Source organism: Lipotes vexillifer, unplaced genomic scaffold (assembly GCF_000442215.2).
Source record: "Lipotes vexillifer unplaced genomic scaffold, Lipotes_vexillifer_v1.1 scaffold14, whole genome shotgun sequence".
Lineage (NCBI taxonomy): Eukaryota > Metazoa > Chordata > Mammalia > Artiodactyla > Lipotidae > Lipotes > Lipotes vexillifer.
This window is the reverse complement of record NW_006775372.1, coordinates 683,757-705,264: the sequence shown is the minus strand read 5'-3', so window position 1 is coordinate 705,264 and position 21,508 is coordinate 683,757. Positions and strand designations below refer to the sequence as shown.

The following is a 21,508-nucleotide window of genomic DNA, read 5'->3' as shown; positions in this document are numbered from 1 at the left end:
CCTGCGCGTCCGGAGCCTGTGCTCCGCAACGGGAGAGGCCACAGCAGTGAGAGGGCCGCATACCGCAAAAAAAAAAAAAAAAAAAAAGTCCAAATGGGTCTCACTGGGCTAAAATCAAGGTGTAGCGGGATTGAGTTCCTTCAGAGGATCTAGGGGAAAACTTACCTCTTGATTTTTTTTTTTTTTTAATTTATGGAGGCCACCTGCATTCCTTGGCTCAAGGCGCCCTCCTTAATCTGCAAAAAACAAAACAAACAACAACAATAAAACCCACCAAACAGTTTAGCATTTTCCAATCTCTCTCTAACTCTGATTGTCTTCTGCCTTCACCTTGCACTCTAAAGGACTCTCTGGATTCCATTGGGATAATCCAGGAAATTTCCTTATTTTAAGGTCAGGTGATTATCATCCTTAATGGCATCTGCAAATTGAATTCCCTATTGCTGTGTATAATATCATATTATCAGGTTCTGGGGGTTAGGGCGTGGCTCTCTTGAGGAAAGGGTGGCATGATTCTCCCTGCCACTGGGGAGAGAAGGCACACCTCCCATGCAGAAGCATTCCAAATGATTTATGGAGATCATCTCCCTCAAGGCGTTGGAGCATGAATCTCTGCTCCCTGGGTTTGGCTGTGCATGCCGACTGCCTTTCAGAGATTCTAAAATTCAAGGAGAAAAGGGTCACTTTTTTATTTATTTAAAACATCTTTATTGGAGTGTAATTGCTTTACAATGGTGTGTCCCTTGCTGCGGTATAACAGAGTGAATCAGCTTTACGTATACACGTATCCCCATACCCCCTCCCTCTTGCATCTCCCTCCCACCCTCCCTCTCCCACCCCTCTAGGTGGTCACAGAGCACCGAGCTGATCTCCCTGTGCTATGCTCCCTGTGCTGTGTGGCTGCTTCCCACTAGCTGTCTGTTTTACATTTGGTAGTGTATACATGTCCATGCCACTCTCTCACTTCGTCCCAGCTTACCCTTCCCCCTCCCCGTGTCCTCAAGTCCATTCTCTACGTCTGCGTCTTTATTCCTGTCCTGCCCCAAGGTTCTTCATGACCATTTTTTTTTAGATTCCGTATATATATGTTAGCATACAGTATTTGTTTTTCTCTTTCTGTCTTACTTCACTCTGTATGTCAGACTCTAGGTCCATCTACCTCACTACAAACGGCTCAGCTTTGTTTCTTTTTATGGCTGAGTAACATTCCATTGTATATATGTGCCACATCTTCTTTATCCATTCATCTGTCCATGAACACTAAATCACAGGCAAGATCCTTTTTGACCCGCCTCCTAGAGAAATGGAAATAGAAACAAAGATAAACAAGTGGGACCTAATGAAAGCTTTTGCACAGCAAAGGAAACCATAAACAAGACGAAAAGACAACCCTCAGAATGGGAGAAAATATTTGCAAATGAAGCCATTGACAAAGGATTAATCTCCAAAATATACAAGCAGCTCATGCAGCTCAGTATCAAAAAAAGAGTCACTTTATGATGGAGAAACCTGACAGATGTGACTTGGGCCAGGTGATCAAGGTCAGCATTCACAGTGATAAGTCATATTGAGAACATGCACCCTTGACATGATGTGATGAGGACACTTGACCTCCAGGCTTCCTTCCCCAAATTCACAACCCCAGTCTTGTCATGAAAAACGTCAAGGAAAAAAAAAAAAACCAATAACCAATTGTGGCATATTCTACAAAACACCTGGTGAGAGCTCTTCAAAAGTGTCAAGGTCAGAAGAAACAAGAAAAGTCTGAAGCTGTCATAGCCAAGAAGAATCTAAGGAGACATAATGACTAAAATAGAATGTAGGATCCTGTGACAGAAAAAAAAAAAAAAAAAGGATACTTGGTAAAAATGAAGGAAACCTCAATAAAGTATGGACTTCAGTTAATTATAATATTTCAGTATTGGCTCACTCATTATAACACATGGACCAGATGTTCATAAGAGAGGTATGAGGTATATGGCAGCTCTCTCTACTGTCTTTACAATCTATCTTGACATGTGAAACTCCCCTAAAATCTAAGTTTATGAGAAAAAAAAAAGAAAGCAAAAAGTGCAGATCACAAACCTTCATCTGTAATTCCCAAGGATGCTTTGAGCATCCCAATGTATGATATCCATGAAAATACTTTGAAAATATCTTGCGTTTAAAATCCAAATGGGATTTTGCTTAAAAAAACATCTTGCCTTCCATGTCATCAGCCTTGAGTCATATAGAAAACAAGTGATTATGATTCGCTTAATGCTAACACAGCACTGTGTTGGCACCTCCCTGATCAAGGTCTTCCTCTGCTAAGTGGTTTTGGTTGCACAGGAAAGAGTCTGTATACACCTGCCATCCTTGGGGACTGTGGGGCATATAAGTGACATGCCCATGTAATTGTCATGCAAGGCATAGTGTCATCAGGGACACCCACGAAACATTGCTGGAACGCATGAATCAAGAGGTGGTTTCCTCCTGTGGAGTGGACCCTGGGGTGCATGCCATACAGTTGCTGGCACTTGTACTGGGTGTTCTGAGGTTTTCAGAGTTAGACAGTGAGTCTCAAGAGGGAGATTTAGATGGATCACAGTCTCAGAATCTAGTAAGAGAACACTGCATGCATGACCAGAATCTGGGAGGCAGAAGCATGCAGTAAATACTTGGGGAGCCATTAAAACAACACCACCTGGCACTCATATGAACCAGCGCTTACGAATCACTGGCTGTGTGCAAGGCAGCGTTCACATCTTACTAGGGAACCAGTAGATTTGAAGGAGACTTAGGCAAGGTATTTCTGGTTAAGTGATTCTTTTAAGCTCCCCCTTCAGAAAGTTCCTGATGATTGGATTAAAGGAAAGAGTATAATGCTTTCCTCGTCTTCATTATTTTAGGGTGTAATCCTGGTCGTGTTTTGCTTAGTCACCGTAAATATTTGGGTGCATCATATTCTGTGTTGATGTTCCCATTTTTTTTATTCCACTCTAGTCACACGGTAGTTAGTACCAAGTACAGGAATGTTAATTTTCTATAACACAGAAACAAAACTAGGGTGTTAATAGGAAAAGGAGGAATGCACTTTTAAGGGAAAACCGTCACATTGGTTTTGGTTTACAAATATCAAGCATGCTGGGGAACCAGACACATTTCTGATCTAAAACGACCTCTTTGATGGAGGTGTATGTTGGGGTGTTAGGAGGCTGTGTGCCAGTCTGCATGTACACATGGCTGAGTGTGTGTGTGTGTGTGTGTGTGTGTGTGTGTGTGTGTGTGAATGTGAATGAGTGCTCTGGTGGTGCAGTGGCTTCAAAGAATCCTCCTGCCAGCGCAGAGGACACGGGTTCGAGCCCTGGTCTGGGAAGTCCCACATGCCGCAGAGCAACTAAGCCCATACGCCACAACTGCTGAGCCCACGTGCCACAACTACCGAAGCCCTTGCACCTAGAGCCCCTGCTCCACAGGAGGAGCCACCGCAATGAGAAGCCCGCACACCACAACGAAGAGTAGCCCCCGCTTGCCGCAACTAGAGAAAGCCCGCGTGCAGCTATGAAGACCCAACGCAGCCAAAAAAAAAAAAAAGAAAAAAGAAAAAAAAGAAAAGCGTTGAGAGTCATTTCCCTTAAGTTTGTTTTCTGGTTGACATCTCTGTTGTTTATATCAGTACATCCTTTAGTTTCTAACTGAGCAGAACAAGGGACAGCTCTATGGTGGCCAGTCAGCTAAGTTCAAAAGTGGATGAAGTGGCCGTAGTCCTTATCTGACGTAATAACGATCATACATTCCAAAGACTCCTCAGTGACTCTTAAAAATATATATATTTCTTGGGGCTTTAACTGGGGTCATATCATTTGCATCTTCTGGCTCCACAGGGTCAGGCACTGAGGAGTGGGATGATTTTGTACAAATCTAGACTTCATTTGATTCTGAGGACCTGATTGCCTGCTAGGTCCCCGTGTTAGACACAGAGTCAAGGCAAGCCAAAGACAGCTTGACTGATTTGCCTGGTAAAGATAGACAAGCCACTTTTGAGGCAGACAGTTTATTCTTTTATTTTATTTGTTTATTTTGTTGAAGCATAGTTGATTTACAGTGTTGTGTCAGTTTCATGCATATAAGCGAAGTGATTCAGTTATACGTGCTTAGGTATCTGTCTTTTTCAGTTTATTCTTTTACCTAGACAGAAACAGGAGAATAAGCTGAAGGTTCCAGTTCCTCATAATTCTTGCCCGCCACACCAGAAACTCACGTAGAGCTTTCACCCATTATCAGTGGTGTGTGTTCTGGCTACATAGAGAAGCTTTTGATCACAGTTAACACTAGGAAAACAACTGAAAATCTTCCAGACTCTCTTGGCAAGAATAAGTGTGTATATTCTCTCTCTCTCTCTCTCTCTCTCACACACACACACACACACACACACAGGTTTATTGTTTATTTTTTTTTAGTGCAACTATGTTTCAAGAGGTGTCTCAGGGCAAACCAAAGCCAATTTCATTTTCAACACGAGTTTTCTGAATAAAGATGCATACAAAACGTCAAGCATAATTCAATACTAAATTAGTTCCAGTTTTAAATACATTGTCATTTAATCTCAAACTCACAGACACTGTTAGGGGGAATACATTCTATCAGGTAAAAGTGCTAATAAAATTGCGGGAGATTGATGTAAATCTAATTGGATTTGTCTGTCATTCCTGTGAGCAGAAATATTTCAGTAGCACAGTTCATAACAAAAACTGCTTATGGGGGCTTCCCTGGTGGCGCAGTGGTTGGGAATCAGCCTGCCAATGCAGGGCACACAGGTTCGAGCCCTGGTCCGGGAAGATCCCACCTGCCGCGGAGCAACTAAGCCCGTGCGCCACAAGTACTGAGCCCACGTGTCACAACTACTGAGGCCCGCGCTCCTACAGCCCGTGCTCTGCAGCAAGAGAAGCCACCACAATGAGAAGCCCGTGCACCACAACGAAGACCCAGTGCAGCCAAAAAAAAAAATTGCTTATGGAAGTCTGCAATGTCCTGAGATTTTAATAAGAAGCATAGACATATATCAGACACCTATAAAGTTTTAGATTTATTTTGATTCCTACCAGGCAGAGTGTGAAATCAGTGCTTCCTAATTCCAGCTAAACAAGAAAGGAAAATTATTATTCATATTTTTCTCCATCTGCTTCCAAAGCCAGTGAGAGAAAAAGAAAACATACCCCACCCAAAAAAAGAACCCACTGCTATTACTATTCCCATTATTGCAGTGAGGCATTTTGAAGTGCCAGAATGTTAGAAAGAATTAGACCTATTTTTACTGTAATCACAAAAATATGCCTTTCATTTTCCTGAAATGACAATCCAAGGTAAATTAAGCAGCAGAATTCTTTTTTTCCCTTTCTTTTTTTAAAGTATAGTTGATTTACAATATTGTGTTAGTTTCAGGTGTACAGAAAAGTGATTCAGATATAGTATATATATATAAACGTCTATATTTTTTAGATTATTTTCTATTATAGGTTATTACAAGATATGGAATATAGTTCCCTGTGTTACAAAGTAAATCCTTGTTGCTTTTCTATTTTATGTATAGCAGTTTGTATCTGTTGGTCCCATACTCCTAGTTTTTCCCTACCCCCTTCTCCCTTTGGTAACCGTAAGTTTGTTTCCTGTGTCTGTGAGTCTGTTTCTGTTTGGCATACAGATTCACTTGTAGTATCTTTCAGATTCCACGTATAAATGATACTATATAATATTTGTTTTTCTCTGACTTCACTTAGTATGGCAGTCTCTTGGTCTATCCATGTTGCTGCAAATGGCATTATTTTCTTCCTTTTTATGGCTGAGTAATATTCCACTGTATACATGTACTACATTTTCTTTATCCATTCCTCTGTTGATGGACAGTTAGGTTGCTTCCATGTCCTGGCTATTGTAAATAGTGCTGCCTTGAACACTGGGGTGCATGTATCTTTTCGAATTAGAGTTTTCTACAGATAGATGCCCAGGAGTGGGATTGCTGGATCATACGGTAGCTCTACTGTTAGTTTGTTGAGGAACTTCCAGACAGTTTTCCATAGTGTCTGCACCAGTTTACATTCCCACCAACAGTGTAGGAGGGTTCCCTTTTCTCCACACCCTCTCCAGCATTTATTGTTTGTAGACATTTTGGTCATGGCCATTCTGACCGGTGTGAGGTGCTACCTCATTGTAGTTTTGATTTGTGTTTTTCTAATAATTAGTGATGTTGAGCATTTTTCATGTGCCTATTGTCTATTTGTATTTCTCGAAAGATTCTTCTTAAATAAATATTTGCTTTGTGTTGCCTGATGCAGATTTTCCTGCGTAGAAAAAGCCCGTGTTTCTTTTTCAGAGCATCTGTTGGCCATATGGATGTCTTCTTTGGAGAAAAGTGTATTTAGGTCTTCTGCCCATTTTTCCATTGGGTTTTTTGGTTTTTTGTTATTGAGTTGTATGAGCTGTTTGTATACCAAATCTCAGCTTTTTAAATCATCCTTTATTTAGTGCATGGTGCTTTGGGTTGGAAATCTTGAGTGTCCTCAGCTGGGAGGTTCTTGTGTCTGGGATCAGCTTGCAGGTCACAGGTGCCCACTGGGCAAGGTCTTTCTCAGCAAGGATGCTCATCTGTGCTTGACTGGCACACCTGGATTATGAACTCCACAGGTATGGGGACCTTGGGGTCCCAGGCTTGGAACTGGTCCATCATCATTTTTTTTCTGTTGGAAAAACAAATCATAAAGCCTTTCAAGATCCAAATGGTGGGAACACAAACTCATAAAATCACAGGGAGGATTGTAAAATTGGAGAACTTTTGCCAATCAACTACATCCTATAACTCAGTGATTCTATATCTCTTTATATATTCTGGGGCAGAGATCTTCAAATTCAGAGATAGCTTTCTGAACTTTTTTTTTCAAAGTATAACTCTGCTGACGACTTTAGGGCAATAAACTTCCATACACTCCCCTTGTAGGTGTTGTGTTTCCTAAGGCTTTCTGGTCACCAAAACCCCTCCCCCACATTATGAAGGAGTGGCCTTCAGAGCTGATCACAAACATGACCTTCCTGCATTGCCATGGCATGTATAAAGAAAAAAGAGAGATAAATCATTCCAAATGCTGGTTTCAGGGAATCACTTTATTGAAGGTTCCATTAGACAAGCTTCCCAGATGTACACATAGTTTTGTTAGTCATGTAACTGGGTCTTGTTTAGATATTCTGATTTCAGGGAGAAGCAAACATGAAGGAGTAGGTCAGCTATGCTGATTTCTTCAAGTGCAGAAGTTGAACTTCTCTGTAGGTGCCAAGTTTTCAAGGGGCACATACATTGGATGGACCCACAGATAAAATGTTTCATGTTGTCATTGAGCTTCTCTGTGCTAATTCATGTGAACGTGGAGGTTAGAGCATTTGTTATGATTTATGTGTGGAGAGTGTGGACTGAAATAAACGCACAACCTAAAAGTTGAGAATTACGTTTTCTTTGGCAGACTTTCTGAGAACTTAAGTGTGGGACACAGCAACTCAGATAGCTCTGAGGGGCTGCCCCAAAGAGATAGGGGAGGAGCCTGGATGTATAGGAGTTTTTGCAACAGAGACCAGGTAGTCAGAACATCAAAAGATGACTGTTAATTAATGAAAACCAGACATCTCAAGTTAATGAATTTAGCATTTTTCTATGTATGGGAAGATGCAAGAGTCTGGCCTCACTGAAGTCATTCCTTTGATATCCCATTAACTGTCTCGGGCGGGTTTCCAACTTGTCTCCATCCTGAATCCCATCTGGATGCCAGTGGCTGAGGGCTTGATGGCTGCAGCATCCTTTGTTTCCTGATACGGCAGGCGACATTCTTCATCCACAAGTGTTTATCTCTGTTACGGCCCATCATCAAGGTGTAGGGGTGACAGAAGAGGTATCCCAGTGGGGTTCCTGCCCTGCTTCCCTCTCCTGGGGTCTTGATTGCCCCTGTTCCCCTTCCCCTCCCACTCAGAGCAGCCCACCTCCTTTGCTTATAGAAAGTGAGCCCTCACCCTAGCTCACCCATGCGTGCTTACGTATTGGTACCCACCATGTCCTCAGCAAGCAAGCACCTTCCCATCATAGACAACTCCCAACCAAGAGAGTAAATGAATGAAGACATTCATCAGCCCCATCCCAGTCATCCTGTGCAAGTCGATCTCAGATAGGAGTGACCTCCTTCAGGCTGGGTGTGTCTGCCTCAGCTGCCTGTCCTCCCCTGGCCCGGGGCCAGCGTACTGGAAGTGTCAGTACGTGTTTGCAGGAGGAATGGGTGTACCAGTGAATAAACTAATGAGGACAGCTTGAGGTGGGGCAGGTCCCATTCAGTTCATTGCTGGAGTGAGCCCAGGGTATCTTAATTGCTTGCTGGTCTCCTACCAGGATTGATTACATTAAAGTAGTAGTCCTCTGTGGCCCAGTGACTAACTAATCAATCACACCTGTGATGGCCAAGAAAGCACTTACCTCTCCCATACCCCAGTATACAACTTCCTCTGTATGGAAAACAATGCATTTAGCCAGACAGCCTCTTTTTAAGATATTTCCTTGAGATAACAAAATTAAGTAGGACTTGGAATTTGCCCTTGGAAGGGACCAAAAAAATAAATAAATAAATATGAGCTGGTAAATACATTTTAATAGGATATCTTGCATTAAGAGCAATAATTGGAAAGGTTTTTTATGGGTTCTGTCATTTCTTTGTATTGTGTAGATAACGTGATCACATAACACCATTGGTGACTTTATTTCATGATTTGCATACTTTGATGGCACCGTAACTTAATGTATGTTAAAAAGAACATTTAGAAAATTAGTTTCCTGCCTCAAAATGTTAACTGCAGCATCTGGAAGTTTTCCATAGACTTTTATTTTCTCATTGACTCTGGTTGGTCTACGTTTTCCGAATTGTCTACAAAGGGTTCCTATTACATTTATGATACAAAGTACTATTTTAAATAGTTTGACTTTTGAAAATGATGTAGATAAAGCACTAAAAGGAAACATCAGAAGAACAGGTATAAAAAAACCTGGACATCCTTCAGGACTTGGGACATTGAGATCTTTTATTTATAAAATCATATTTAAATTTTAATAATGGAATATATTTGTTTGAAGTTATTTCAGTATTCCCTTTAATATTTAGAGCCATTTCCCCAGTGAGGTTTGCTGGAGATGCTAATTATTAGATGTAAAGGAATATTGTTCTGGTCTTTTGGGGACCAGGAGAAAACTCATGGCCTGTTCTGGACTTTGAAATGCCTTTTCAGCAGCCACAGGATGGGTTTACTCTGGAATAAATTACAGCAGAATCTTTTTCCCTGTGTCCTCTAACACCTGTGTTTACATAGTTCATGATTGTAACTAAATTAGATACTCAAGAGAACTCAGTTAGTTTTTAGGGCATTTAATTAGTTATAATTGAGAGAACAAATATTGCAGCAGCTTATGGAAAAAAGAACAAAAGGGTGGGAAATTAAATATACATAGAACATTAAAGGCGATATCTAATTATGTTTCTGGGTCAGACTCTGCTCTATAAAATTAATTTAAAATTGTAGTTTGGCAAATAATTTCCATCAAAATCTCAGCAGGTGTTTTTTTGCTTCCGTTGACAAGCTCATTGGAACGTTTGCCTGGAGTGGCGGAGCACCTAGCAGAACCAAACTATCTTGAAAAAGCAGAAGAAAGTTGGAGGACTTGCCTTTCCCTGTTTCAAAACGTACTCTAAAGCTCGGACAGTAGGGTACTCATGTGGATAGAAATATAGAAGGGGGGACTTCCCTTGGTGGCACAGTGGTTAAGACTCCAAGCTCCCAATGCAGAGGGCCTGGGTTCCATCCCTGGTCAGGGAACTAGATCCCACATGCCAAAACTAAGAGTTCACATGCCACAACTAAGGAGGCTGCCAGCTGCAACTAAGACCAGGTGCAACCAGATAAATAAATAAAATAAATATTAAAAAATAGAAATATAGAAGGAGATATAATTAAAGAGTCCAGAAATAAACCCTCACGTTTATATGCAATTGACTCACAAGAGTAGTGTCACAGCAATTCACTGAGGAAAGGGTGTCTTCAGTACATGGTGCTGAGACAATTGAATAAAGGATGCATTTCCAACCTTCCCTCATATCCTATGCCAACATTGACTCAAAATAAATGAAAGGTATAAGAAGTAAAACTTTTAAACATCTAAGAAAAAACATGAAATCTTCAGGGCCTTTCACTAGGTGGAATTTCTTAGATGTGATATCAAAAACACAAGCTTTAAAAAAAAAAACAGTCGATAAGTTAGACTTCACCAGAATTAAAAAATTTTGCACTTCAAAAAACACCATTGAGAAAATGAAAAGAGAAGACACAGACCGGGAGAAAAGATTTGCACATCATCTTTCTGGCAAAAGACCTGTCTCTAAAAAATACAATGACAGTTCAAGAATAAGGAACAAAGAACCCAATTTAAAAAATGGGGGAAATGTTTGAATAGACATCCTGCCAAAGAAGATAGTACAGGAGAAGATCCTTGACGTGATTAAGTCATTAGCGAAATGCAAATTGAAACCCCAGTGAGGCACCGTCTGACACCTCTTAGGATGCATATAATCCAACAGATAATAACACGTCTTGGGTAGGAGGTGGAGAAATTGGAACCTGCATATACTGCTGATGGGAACATACAGTGATGCAGCTGATTTGGAAAACAGTCTGGCAGTTTCTTAAAGTACTAAACATAAATGCGCCGTGTGACATAGCAATTCTGCTCCTTGATATACATCCAGGAAAATATACATCCATAAAAAATATTGCATATAAATGTTCATAGCAGCGTTATACATACTGGCCACCAAGTGGAAATAAGACAAATGGCGTGTCAGTCAGCAGATGAGTGGATGAACAAAATGCGGTGTAGCCATACAGTAGACTATTATTCATCTGTATGAGTAATAGGAAGGAAATACTGATGCATGCTACAACACGGATGGACTTTGAAAACATACTGAGTGAACGAAGCAAGGCACAAAAGACTACATACTACTACTGCATACTACGTACTACAAAATTCATACTACATATGAATTTATTTATGGGAAATGCACAGAAATGGCGAATCTAGACTGAGTCACTAGTTGACTGAGACTGAGGTTAGGAACATCCAATGCCGGCAGTTGGGCACCAGCAATCATTTTGGGGTGAAGGAAATATTCTAAAATCGGATTATGCTGATGGTTGCACAACTCCATACATTGACTAAAAAAACAATCCTTGAACTTTACACCTTGATGAGTTGATTTTATGATTTAAAATTATACCTCAGTAGAGCCCTTACAAATCACACTTGGTTGAACAAAGGAATTTGGTAAAGAGTCAAAGAGACTACCCTAGATTACCGTTTAATCAGTGATGTATCTAAGTTATACCAATTTTCAAAGCATTGTCAATCTTTAGAACATCTTCCTCCGTCTTTGGAGGGAAGTCTCCTTGAATACTGCCTCTTCTCCTGCCCCGGGGAGAATTTCAGATTACTCAAACTTCACGCATTGATGGTGAGCCTGAAGACATTGAGAATTGGGTCTTGCGAAAGAGCTCTGGCATGTAACTCACCCCAGACCTTGCAGAATGGCCTTTGTTTGGGTTTGAGCCAGTCCAGAGGTCATGCACCTGAGTTTCCAGCTGCAGCTGGGAAGACAGAAGAGTTTTATCAGAAGAAAATCCAGAAGAAGGCAGGGATATTAGGACAGGCTCGTGGGAAAGGCAAAGTCCAGGTATGGAGTCCTAATTAAAGACCTTTCTTAAAGCCGACTGCTGTGGGAAGGCTGGTAGAGTTGGTCAAATTTTTTTTTTTTTTTTTTTTTTGCGGTACGCGGGCCTCTCACCGTTGTGGCCCCTCCGGTTGCGGAGCACAGGCTCCGGACGCGCAGGCTCAGCGGCCATGGCTCACGGGCCCAGCCGCTCCGCGGCATGTGGGAATCTTCCCGGACCGGGGCACAAACCCGTGTCCCCTGCATCGGCAGGTGGACTCCCAACCACTGCGCCACCAGGGAAGCCCCGGTCAAACTTTTTAAAGGGACACATTTTCTGGGAGGGAGTCAGCTTCATCAGACAACATTTTCTCTCCCCTAATCCATTGCATGTGTTTTGACTACACCTTTATTTTTCTAGTGTCTTCTCTTTTTTAATGAAAGAGGTGATCTGTTTCTCTACAAACTTAGAAAAATCTTCAAAAAATTGAAGTGTGTTTCAGAAATGAGAAGGATTTTAGTTCTGTCATCCGTGTAGCCTGTTTCTCTAAGAAGGGCATTTCTTATATGCTTCTTAACATGATTTTGCCATAAATTCAGCCCATGAGATAGCTTTGAAATAAGTTTTATATTGATAAACTCTGACCAAAACAACCCAAAAGGCAATGGAGCTAATTTGATGAGATTTTTTTTTTTTTTAGTTTGTTTTAAGTTCTTTCAGTGCAGTGGAATTCTTGGACGTGAATTGATTTCCATGTTAAGCTGATGACTATAATAGGCAGACAAGTTTGTGTCATGGTACTTTCTAAAAGATGGGACTTGAACGTGCTGTAAGGAAAAAAGGTGGTCTCCTAGAAGACTCCATTCTACTTTCAAGTAGATGACGTGAAACTGGTAGTAGGCTTGAGTTTCAAAGGGTCTTGGGCATTTCTTTTCCAAGCTCTTGTCAGTAACTTTAGATTGGTAACTTGAAATTGTCTACAGTGGGAAAATTTATATCTCAAAAATCAACAAACACAAGGAATCAGGTTTCCACCTACCATCCCAGTTCTGCTTGTTTATCCACATGAAATTGACCATAATCAACCCGTATTGAGCTATAAAACCAGCAACTTCAGATCTTGGTTTCGAAATATGTTTAAGCCCCTCTGAGGTATGTAGAACTGAAGGAGGCTTTCCAGCTACAAGTGTTGTGGGTGATAGTGACTAAATTTCCTCTCCCTTAACCCAGGTATCCGTGGAGGAAGGCAAAGACCATTTTAATTGATGGCCACAATTCGAGTTATCCAGAACTGCCATAGGCATACCTGTGGGCTGTGCCTGTCTATAAAAAGAAGGCAGTTGAGCTAATTAAACAACTCAAGTGGTATTGAATGTTTTAGCTTCTTGTATCTGGAAAATAGAAAAACCAAAACGGAACAGTGCATACAGAGAGCATAGGAGAGTTTTGTTTTTTACCTTTTTTCCGTTTTTTTTTTTTTTTTTTTTTTCGGCCTGGTTAAGGGACCCTCTGTTCATTTTGCCTACGTGGAAATTTCAAGGCAGTTTATGTTTCAGGTCATCCAGGTAGGTTTTTTCTTTTTTTTTTTTTTTTTTTTTTTTCGGCCTGGTTAAGGGACCCTCTGTTCATTTTGCCTACGTGGAAATTTCAAGGCAGTTTATGTTTCAGGTCATCCAGGTAGGTGACTTCATTTATTTATTTATTTATTTATTTATTTATTTATTTATTTATACAAATAGCAATAACATTCAAGCAATATTTAATAAATGTTTCAAACACACAAAAACATTATTTATACTGTTTTATCTTGACTTCAGAAATACTTATTGAAAGTGGTAGTTTGTTTATAGTAGACAAAAGGAATAAATAATGTGCAGTATTCTCTAGCTACTGGGGATAGGTGAGTCTTCATGATTTAAATAAAGTAGCGACATTTCTGAGTTTTATTATGTGTTGTGTTTTTAAGTTCTTATGCATGAAACTAATGTTGGTTTTAAGATATTCTAATTAAAGTTCTTTCATGTTTATTGTTTAAATGTGTTTCTTCTTACATTATGGAATTTACTAAGCAAACTGTATCAGTGACATTTCAAAAATTTATCTAGATTATAACATGTTAAAACTAGAGGAACATTTGAATACTTCATATGAATTTCTTTATAAAATGTGGGAAACCCTTTTTAAAATAATTTTCTTTTTTTTCCAATTTGCATTAGTTTTTGTTTTTCAGTAGTATCATTTTAACTCCCAAACTGCATTTTCACAGAGTATCTAATATTTTTTGCAAGTAACATTTTGAATTTGTTCTTCTTGACATATTTATGTTTATATGCATTTTGCATCTCCCTATTTCATGTTTTTGAAATCCAAATGTAACAGATTTCAACTTTTTGTATGACATTATTTTTTTTTCTTTTACTGGGGTATATCTCTCTTTCTTCTGACTTTTTTGCTTGTTGTTTTTGAATTGTCTTTTTTCCCTTTATTTTCCTTCTCAATATGACACCAGGAGCCAACACAAAGAAAAACGCTGATGATATAACCAGTAATGACCGTGGTGAAGATGAAGGTATTTTTTGTTTTTTTCAAAGCTCGACCTTGGTGCATGATTTTATATCTATCGTTCTTTTTTTTTTCTTTTTTTCATTTCAACCTGTTTTTCCTCCCTTATCTGAAGTGAGTACACTTTTGTGTGCTTTATTTTCTTCTTGTTTGGAAACCACTGTCATTTTTAATACCAATGACCATGTAGATGACTGCAAATCACCTGGGAGAACATGTATAAATGTTTCTCAGTATGAAGTGAGTAACAAAATGCCATTTACAAGGAGCCTCTTTTGCTTTTGCTTTTGCTTTTTTTTGGCTTGGTCACAAGAAGAGAAAATGAAATTTTAAAACATGCATGTATGCTTTCTTTTCTTCCTTCCGAATGTTATTTTATAATTTTGTATTTTGGAGCTTTGGTCTTCTTAATTTCTTCTGTGGACGGTGAGACACCTCAGTAGAACTTTTCAGGGGGCTGGCATTTCCGTTTTGTTTGTTTTTAGTGGGTTTTTTTTTTTTTTTTTTCAAACATACTGATTCCAAAATAGGGTTTTCAAAGAATCTTCTCTGGCTCACAGTAAAATACATGAAAAAGTGTCTTAAAGAGAAGTTGTTTCTTTCAGAACTGCCTTTTAGCCACTTTAAAGGAAAAAAAAGGGGGGGATGGAATTGAAATTTGTCAGAAAGTTAGATCTATGCATCTTTGTCTTCACACCACAGCTGCTTTAAGAACATTTTTCCCCACAAAATGTTTAGCTGCTGTGGAGAGTTTCTTCTTGAAGGATCTCAAATTGTTTGACAGATTATACACTAGAAGTAAAGTGATTTTTTTTTAAGTTGGAAGCTAATGTGACATCTAAACCATCATTAGCACGTTGTATCCTCTTACTTCAGCAGAATAAATGGTTTAGAAGGGAAGAAAAAATAAATGTTTAAAGTCAGCCTTTGCTGGCTCTAAGGCTGTGTAGGCTGGGTGAAAACTTGTTTTTCCCATCTGAGTAGCAAAATGTGTGGATCTCCGTTTATTTACCTTAAAACGTTGAAGGCCCTCGATGGACCTTTGGTTCTCTGGCTGAAAGGCAGTTTAAAGTGCAGTGGGGAGCTATCCTTGCTGGGAAGCAAAACCGCCCTCAAAGTCCCTTTTCGTCACTTACTTGGTTTTCCTGCCCTCTTTGATTTTTTTCATGAATCAGTCGCTCTACGAGAAAAGAAGTTGTGCCCATGTTGCTTTCTTGTGCCCGCTGTTCTCTCAACACTACTGTTAGTTAATTTTTTTTTTTAACCTGCAGGGTTAAAAAAAAAGCAGGGTTCTCCCTGCTTCTAATAACCCTCTAAGAAAGTTCTTCTGATGGCCTTGGAGTATCATACCTGCCCCTGAATCAGCAGCTAGCCTCTCCTTTATGAGGCCTCAGAACGCCCATAGTTTTATCCATATCCCTATATAGCCAACTATGGGTGTTAATTTGCACCTTGCTTTGTTCTGGCTTTTCAGTGTATTATTCCCTTTTGACTGTTAATATCTGTTTTCCCAGTGCTCACCAGTCACCTTTATTACTGTTAACATGCCGTCTAGTTTTCCTTTAATACCAAGAAACTGTGATCATTTTTTAAACTTTGAATGAATCTGGCATCTGGTTATTTCTTCCTCAGCCTCATGAGAACCCTGTTCTTTGTGTCTCGGAGGTAAGAGCTGTTAACCTACCCTCAAGATCTCAACCTCTTCCTTTCCCACAGTGGAGTAGCGCGTGCCACCTACTGCAGAATAATGGTAACATAAATAAGGGCTAACACAGCAAATCAGAGTCCAGAGAGAGGGCTGGATAGTGTAAAACGCCAGACCCCTGTAGGGACGGTGACTTATTTAAAAATTCCACATAGCATATGATGAGTGAAGGATTAAAAAATGATTTTTACTTCCTATGTAAGTTTTTTTTTTTTTTTTTTTTTGCCGTACGCGGGCCTCTCACTGTTGTGGCCTCTCCCGTTGCGGAGCACAGGCTCCGGACGCGCAGGCTCAGCGTCCACGGCTCACGGGCCCAGCCGCTCCGCGGCGTGTGGGATCCTCCCGGACCGGGGCACGAACCCATGTCCCCTGCATCGGCAGGCGGACTCTCAACCGCTGCGCCACCAGGGAAGGCCCCCTATTTAAGTTTTACAGGAGAAAATAGTGTTCTGCGGCAGATTAAATATCTGCAGACACAGGGGCAGCTTGGCACTTTTTTCTGCACTTGACTGTGACACTGGGTTTCTTTAGCCTTCTGGATGCCATATGGTGGCACCCAGGAGCCTGTCTTGAGATCATGATCGTAATTCATTTTACACGCAGCCACCATCCAAACGGGGGGTTTGTTTCCTTAAAATTCCTTTCTGGTAGTTCAAAAGTGTCTCCATGAATTAGGGAAAATAAGTTTTTATTTAAGAAAAAATGAAAATAAATGTCCATGGATACATTTGGTTTTCTTCTGATGTACAGATATTTAAATGACACACACATATATATGTATATACACATACATAAATATCCAGAAATCATTAGAATCAAGGTCAGGATTCTTCAGCATTAAAGGTAAGCCCAAGGAATGCTTTCCACTGAACAAGTTGTTTAATCACAACTTTTCAGAAAGTAGGCTCTACAAATGGACCTATGGTCTCCAAACTTCTGTTGTCACAGAACATTGCAAAATAGGATTTTCACGTCATTGTTAAATAAAATAATAATGACTCTGGGTACTCTGGTTGCAAAGCACAATGGGAGTTTATATTCCCCATAAAAATATGTAGCATTGCCAAACTTTCTTCTTGAGGTTGAAATCTTGTGCCATTTTTATTCCAGCTCTTCTCTCTCTCTCCCTCTCCTGCTCTCTCTCTCTCTCCCTCTCCTGCTCGCTCTCGCTCTCTCTCTCTCTCTCCCTCTCTCTCTCTCTCTTTCTTTTTTTTGCACTTAAGTTGGGATATTACTGCAATCAGTAAATTCGAGAAAAAACACTTGCTTGGACATTTTGTTTTGTTTTTACACATTTCTGTCCTGTTGATCATTTTTAACCATTTATTTGCTTTTTGTCGCCATGTGCCCTGTATTGAGAGCTTACAGTTTCATTACTAGTTTTATGTTCTCGTTGTTAAGTTGAAAATGAATCTGTAAGCTCATCTTTGACTGAAGATAGAAGTTACAGTAAAAATAAATTATAATTTTGACGTTGATTTCACACTTACTTAGATAATAAAAATATATTTTGTAATAGATGCCCTTCTAGGGTTTGGGCACTCTTTAGGGAAGATGTATTTCATCTCCATCCTTGCATATTTAGTGTTGTAGATACATGCAGAAACCTACACCTGCATACACATTCCTTCCAATGCCTGCATCATTTCTATGAGTAGAAAATATAACACCAGTGACCATTTTCCTTAGGCCATCTTACCAAGAACATACCTAATTTAAAAAGGGGCCATGCGATTGATTCCAATCTAAACTAGGAAAAGTCACCCACGTCCTTTGCCCTTGACTTAGCATCGCTTAATCAGCATGATGTTTTATTGTGTTTCCTTACTTGGCTTTTTTTTCCAGACATCCATGATCAGAACAGTAAGAAGCCAGTAATGGTGTACATCCACGGCGGGTCTTACATGGAGGGCACAGGCAACATGATTGACGGCAGTATTCTAGCGAGCTACGGCAATGTCATCGTGATCACAGTTAACTACCGCCTGGGGATTCTAGGTGAGTGATTCCGTCTTGCTGATCACCGCACAGGAGGCCATGAGGAAGTTCTGCTTTTGGTTTGGGACCCGTTGATTCCAACTGTGTTACTCTAATTCCTAGAAATCTCTACCACACAGAGCTCACTTCATGCTGCAAGATATATTTGTCCCTTAACGTTCATGCAGCGCTGTCTGCTTTTTTTTGTTTGTTGTTGTTTTTTTAAAGTTTGCACTTTTTAATCCAGGAATTTCATTTCCTAGGATCCGCCTCAAACAAATGCAGCCTCCAAGGTGATCAAATGAACATGATACTTTATTGAAAGCACTTTTCTTTCTGTGGGCTTAGCCGACATGACCCTGTGGAATGAACACAGTTTGGAGACGTGTCTGATAACGCATTTGGTAATAGGTGATAACTTGGTAATGGTAGATAATGGCCATAGACATTAGCTTTCTTTTGTGGTTTTGTAGAATCAGTGAATCGTTTGTCGGAAAATGTTTTACTTAATTCCTTAATGCGTTGTCTGTTGTATCTTGAAGAGTTGCATGGCTGTTGCATTTACATGAGATGGAATACTCCTATTTGAATTTTGTAATTTGATTGTTTTTTCATTTTATGTAAATTTTATGATTTATGATGAAAGGACATTGGCCAACTGCATAGGAATTCAAGAGCAGCTCTCCGTTGTTTCGGTGTTAAATTCGTTTTTCCCTAACTGGGGGTTGGAAAAATAAATAACATATTTTGAAGCTTACCTTCTTCTGTGGTTTAGCCTGCTCTTGCTCAGTTCATGAATAATATTCCTAGCCTACGTAAGAACGTTCGTTTTCAAGGCAAAAGATGCATTGAGAGGATGCAGAAAATGGTTTACAGCAGGGTGGCTATGAGAATGAGATCTGTATGTCACAGGATGGTTATGGTAAAAGATATGAAAAATAAAATGGACCAACGGACCTGTTTCAAATAGGACACAGGGTTGAAATGTTTTCTCCAAAGAGGCAAGTATCACTAAGAATATTTTATTTTCAACTTGAGGTTTTAATTTTGTTTTGAGCATTTTATTTCATTCACTCCTGAAAACATTCACCTATAGAAGACCCCGGAGTAAGGAGATGAGTTGTGGATGACCTTCTAATTTAGAGACGCACATCACCCCAGATGTTTGCAAAGTTGGGCATTTTGGAGCATCGATAAAGTACTGGAAATTTCAGGTTTTTAGGATGAAACACAACAAAAAGCCTCAGAGTCTAAAGCCTTCTTGTCTTGCGGTTTTTATTTCCTTTTCTTTTCTCGTCGGTGCTAGGAGCCAGATCTTTGTGGAATGATTTCCGTTCGTGTTGCACAGCAAGGGTGGCATGCCTCTCTGAATGTTTTTCAGAAGCCCCTGGCTAGTTGATTTGGCTACTGGTGTTTGAAACCGGAAATGTTGTTTCTTGATGTTTTACAAAAGGTCCATTCTAAGGAAGAGGTGGGCAAAGGAAGCCACGGACCAGGGCTTGCTGCTAGCAGCCCTTTCAAAGAGGGCGGTGTGGGCGTCCCTCGTAGCATCACCAGCTCTGGACGTTGCTTTCTGAACAAAGCAATGGGCTTTGGGTGAGTCCTTGCTTCAGTGGAATAACAAAGCGTCCTCCTGCCTGCACAACATGGTGGTGATGTGACTTAAAAGGTTAGATTTCAAAAGAAATCGATTTTCTCCCCCGTTTAACGCCAAACTGGTATTAAGCAGCTTAACACAGTGATCTCTTATCTATTTGGCCCATTTGTGAATCTAGAAAAGTACTGTGGGAATTATACACACCTTCATTTTTTTTTTTTTTTTAAGAAAAGAAGGAAAAAAATAGCTTGTTTTTAGAACTTTTCTCATTGAACAATTGTAATTTTACCTTTTGCTGCTAAGAGTTAAAAAGAAAAAATCTTGGTAAGATAACAGAGGGCTGTGAGAGTTGTGGCATGGCAATAAAAGAAGCAGTCTAGCATCTCCAAGCCAGTCTATTTACATTCCACGAATGAGTTGTTGTGCAGCTCAGCACCACAGACCCCCTTTTATCTGATGGAGTGCAGTGTGCCAACTTTGCTGATTATACAGAGCGATAGAGATTTTTAAAATGGGACTTGGTTTATTGTTATCAGGGATCTTGCATGGGCTGCCATCCTCTGGAAAACTATGTGGGGGCCATTTACTTTTTGCTTTGCAGGAAATCACTAGTACCACTCATTAGCACTCTGATAGGAATAGATGTTTTTACCAAAATGTTGAAATACTGTTTGAGGGTTTTTTTCAAAAGTAAGAAATGCATAAATGCTGTTTTTCTGCCCAAGGAATGGAAAAGCATTGTTTGAGATGATTCCCGTTCTTTTACAGAGTAACAAATGCTGTTTTCCTACCCAAAAGAAAGGTTTAGGAAGATGGATGATGGTCAGAGGGAAGCAGGAGGCTGGCTTGGAAAGAACATAGATTTTTATAATGAGATAAGAATGAACTACGTGGTGTCTGTGGTGTGACATTGAGAAGGTCAGCTGATTTTTTCAGAGTCTCTCTAAAAGGTGGTCCCATTCTCTCTCTGGCAAGGTTATTGTACATACCATATAAACATCCTATGGGTTTATGTTTGTGAAGTTTCATAGCCCAGCAGTAGGAACCAGTAAACCCAGACAGGTGAACATTTCCAGTGTTATTAATAGCCTTGGACATCTTATTAACATGACTGTTGATCCACTGGAAGAAATTGCGACTGGCCAAAACGGTAATATCTGTCAAATACTGACTTCTAAACGGAACCACCTTAATTAAACAAAAGCGGTGATAAGACGCTCGTAATAAGACACAGATGACAGGATCTTCGCAATAAGACACAGATGACAGGATCTTCGCACGTGTTTTTTGAATAATGAATATTTTCTTTAATCAGAACCGCGTCACACAACCTTGCTAGCCATTGAGCATGTAATTTATTATCTAATCCAGGACACTTTGAAAATTGTTAATAATGCTCTTAATAAACTGGGATTATTCCAGGCAAACTGGGATGCACCGTCACAGCTGTAAAGTAATTATTCATACCCACACAAGGTCTAATGAACAAACTGGTGGTCCATTTATTTTCAAAGGAGATCTCTTTTTAAAGCATATTTCCTGTTTGTTCTGCTGTACACCTTTGTCGTTAGGAGAGCATACATGGCTAACATTTGAGTTCTGTCACATCTGCCTCTATTTTTTCCGTGATGATTGTTCAAAGACCATTGCTGTGTAAGAGGAATCTCGTCCCTGAGGCTTATTGATGGAAATGCCTGGGATTTATTTATGGGTGGCTCTTACCTTTGCCCTCCTTCATTAATCATCTCTAATTTGCATCTTCAGTTGGTTAATTAGACCTGCATTCAAATGCTGATTTTAGTTTAGCTGAGAGGGTATTACCTTTTTGGTTATCCTATGGTTTGATGCCTCACGCAGGCTTTAAACTATTTTGCTTTGAAACAATCTTAGCTCTGTGCCTCAGCAGG

The 21,508-nt window shown here is 39.9% G+C and overlaps 1 protein-coding gene across 4 annotated transcripts in view; it reads left to right on the top strand.

Moving 5' to 3' along the window:
• Nucleotides 1-21,508, top strand: part of NLGN4X (neuroligin 4 X-linked) — a 262,939-nt gene that overhangs the window by 115,629 nt on the left and 125,802 nt on the right. For 2 of the 4 annotated variants that reach the window (XM_007449889.1, XM_007449888.1), the window contains exons 2-3: nucleotides 14,270-14,329; nucleotides 17,873-18,025. In XM_007449889.1, coding sequence (XP_007449951.1) covers nucleotides 14,270-14,329; nucleotides 17,873-18,025 — 213 coding nt within the window. Of the gene's footprint in view, nucleotides 1-3,298; nucleotides 3,338-14,269; nucleotides 14,330-17,872; nucleotides 18,026-21,508 lie in introns of all 4 variants that reach the window. The other 2 variants (XM_007449891.1, XM_007449890.1) reach the window with 2 other exon arrangements.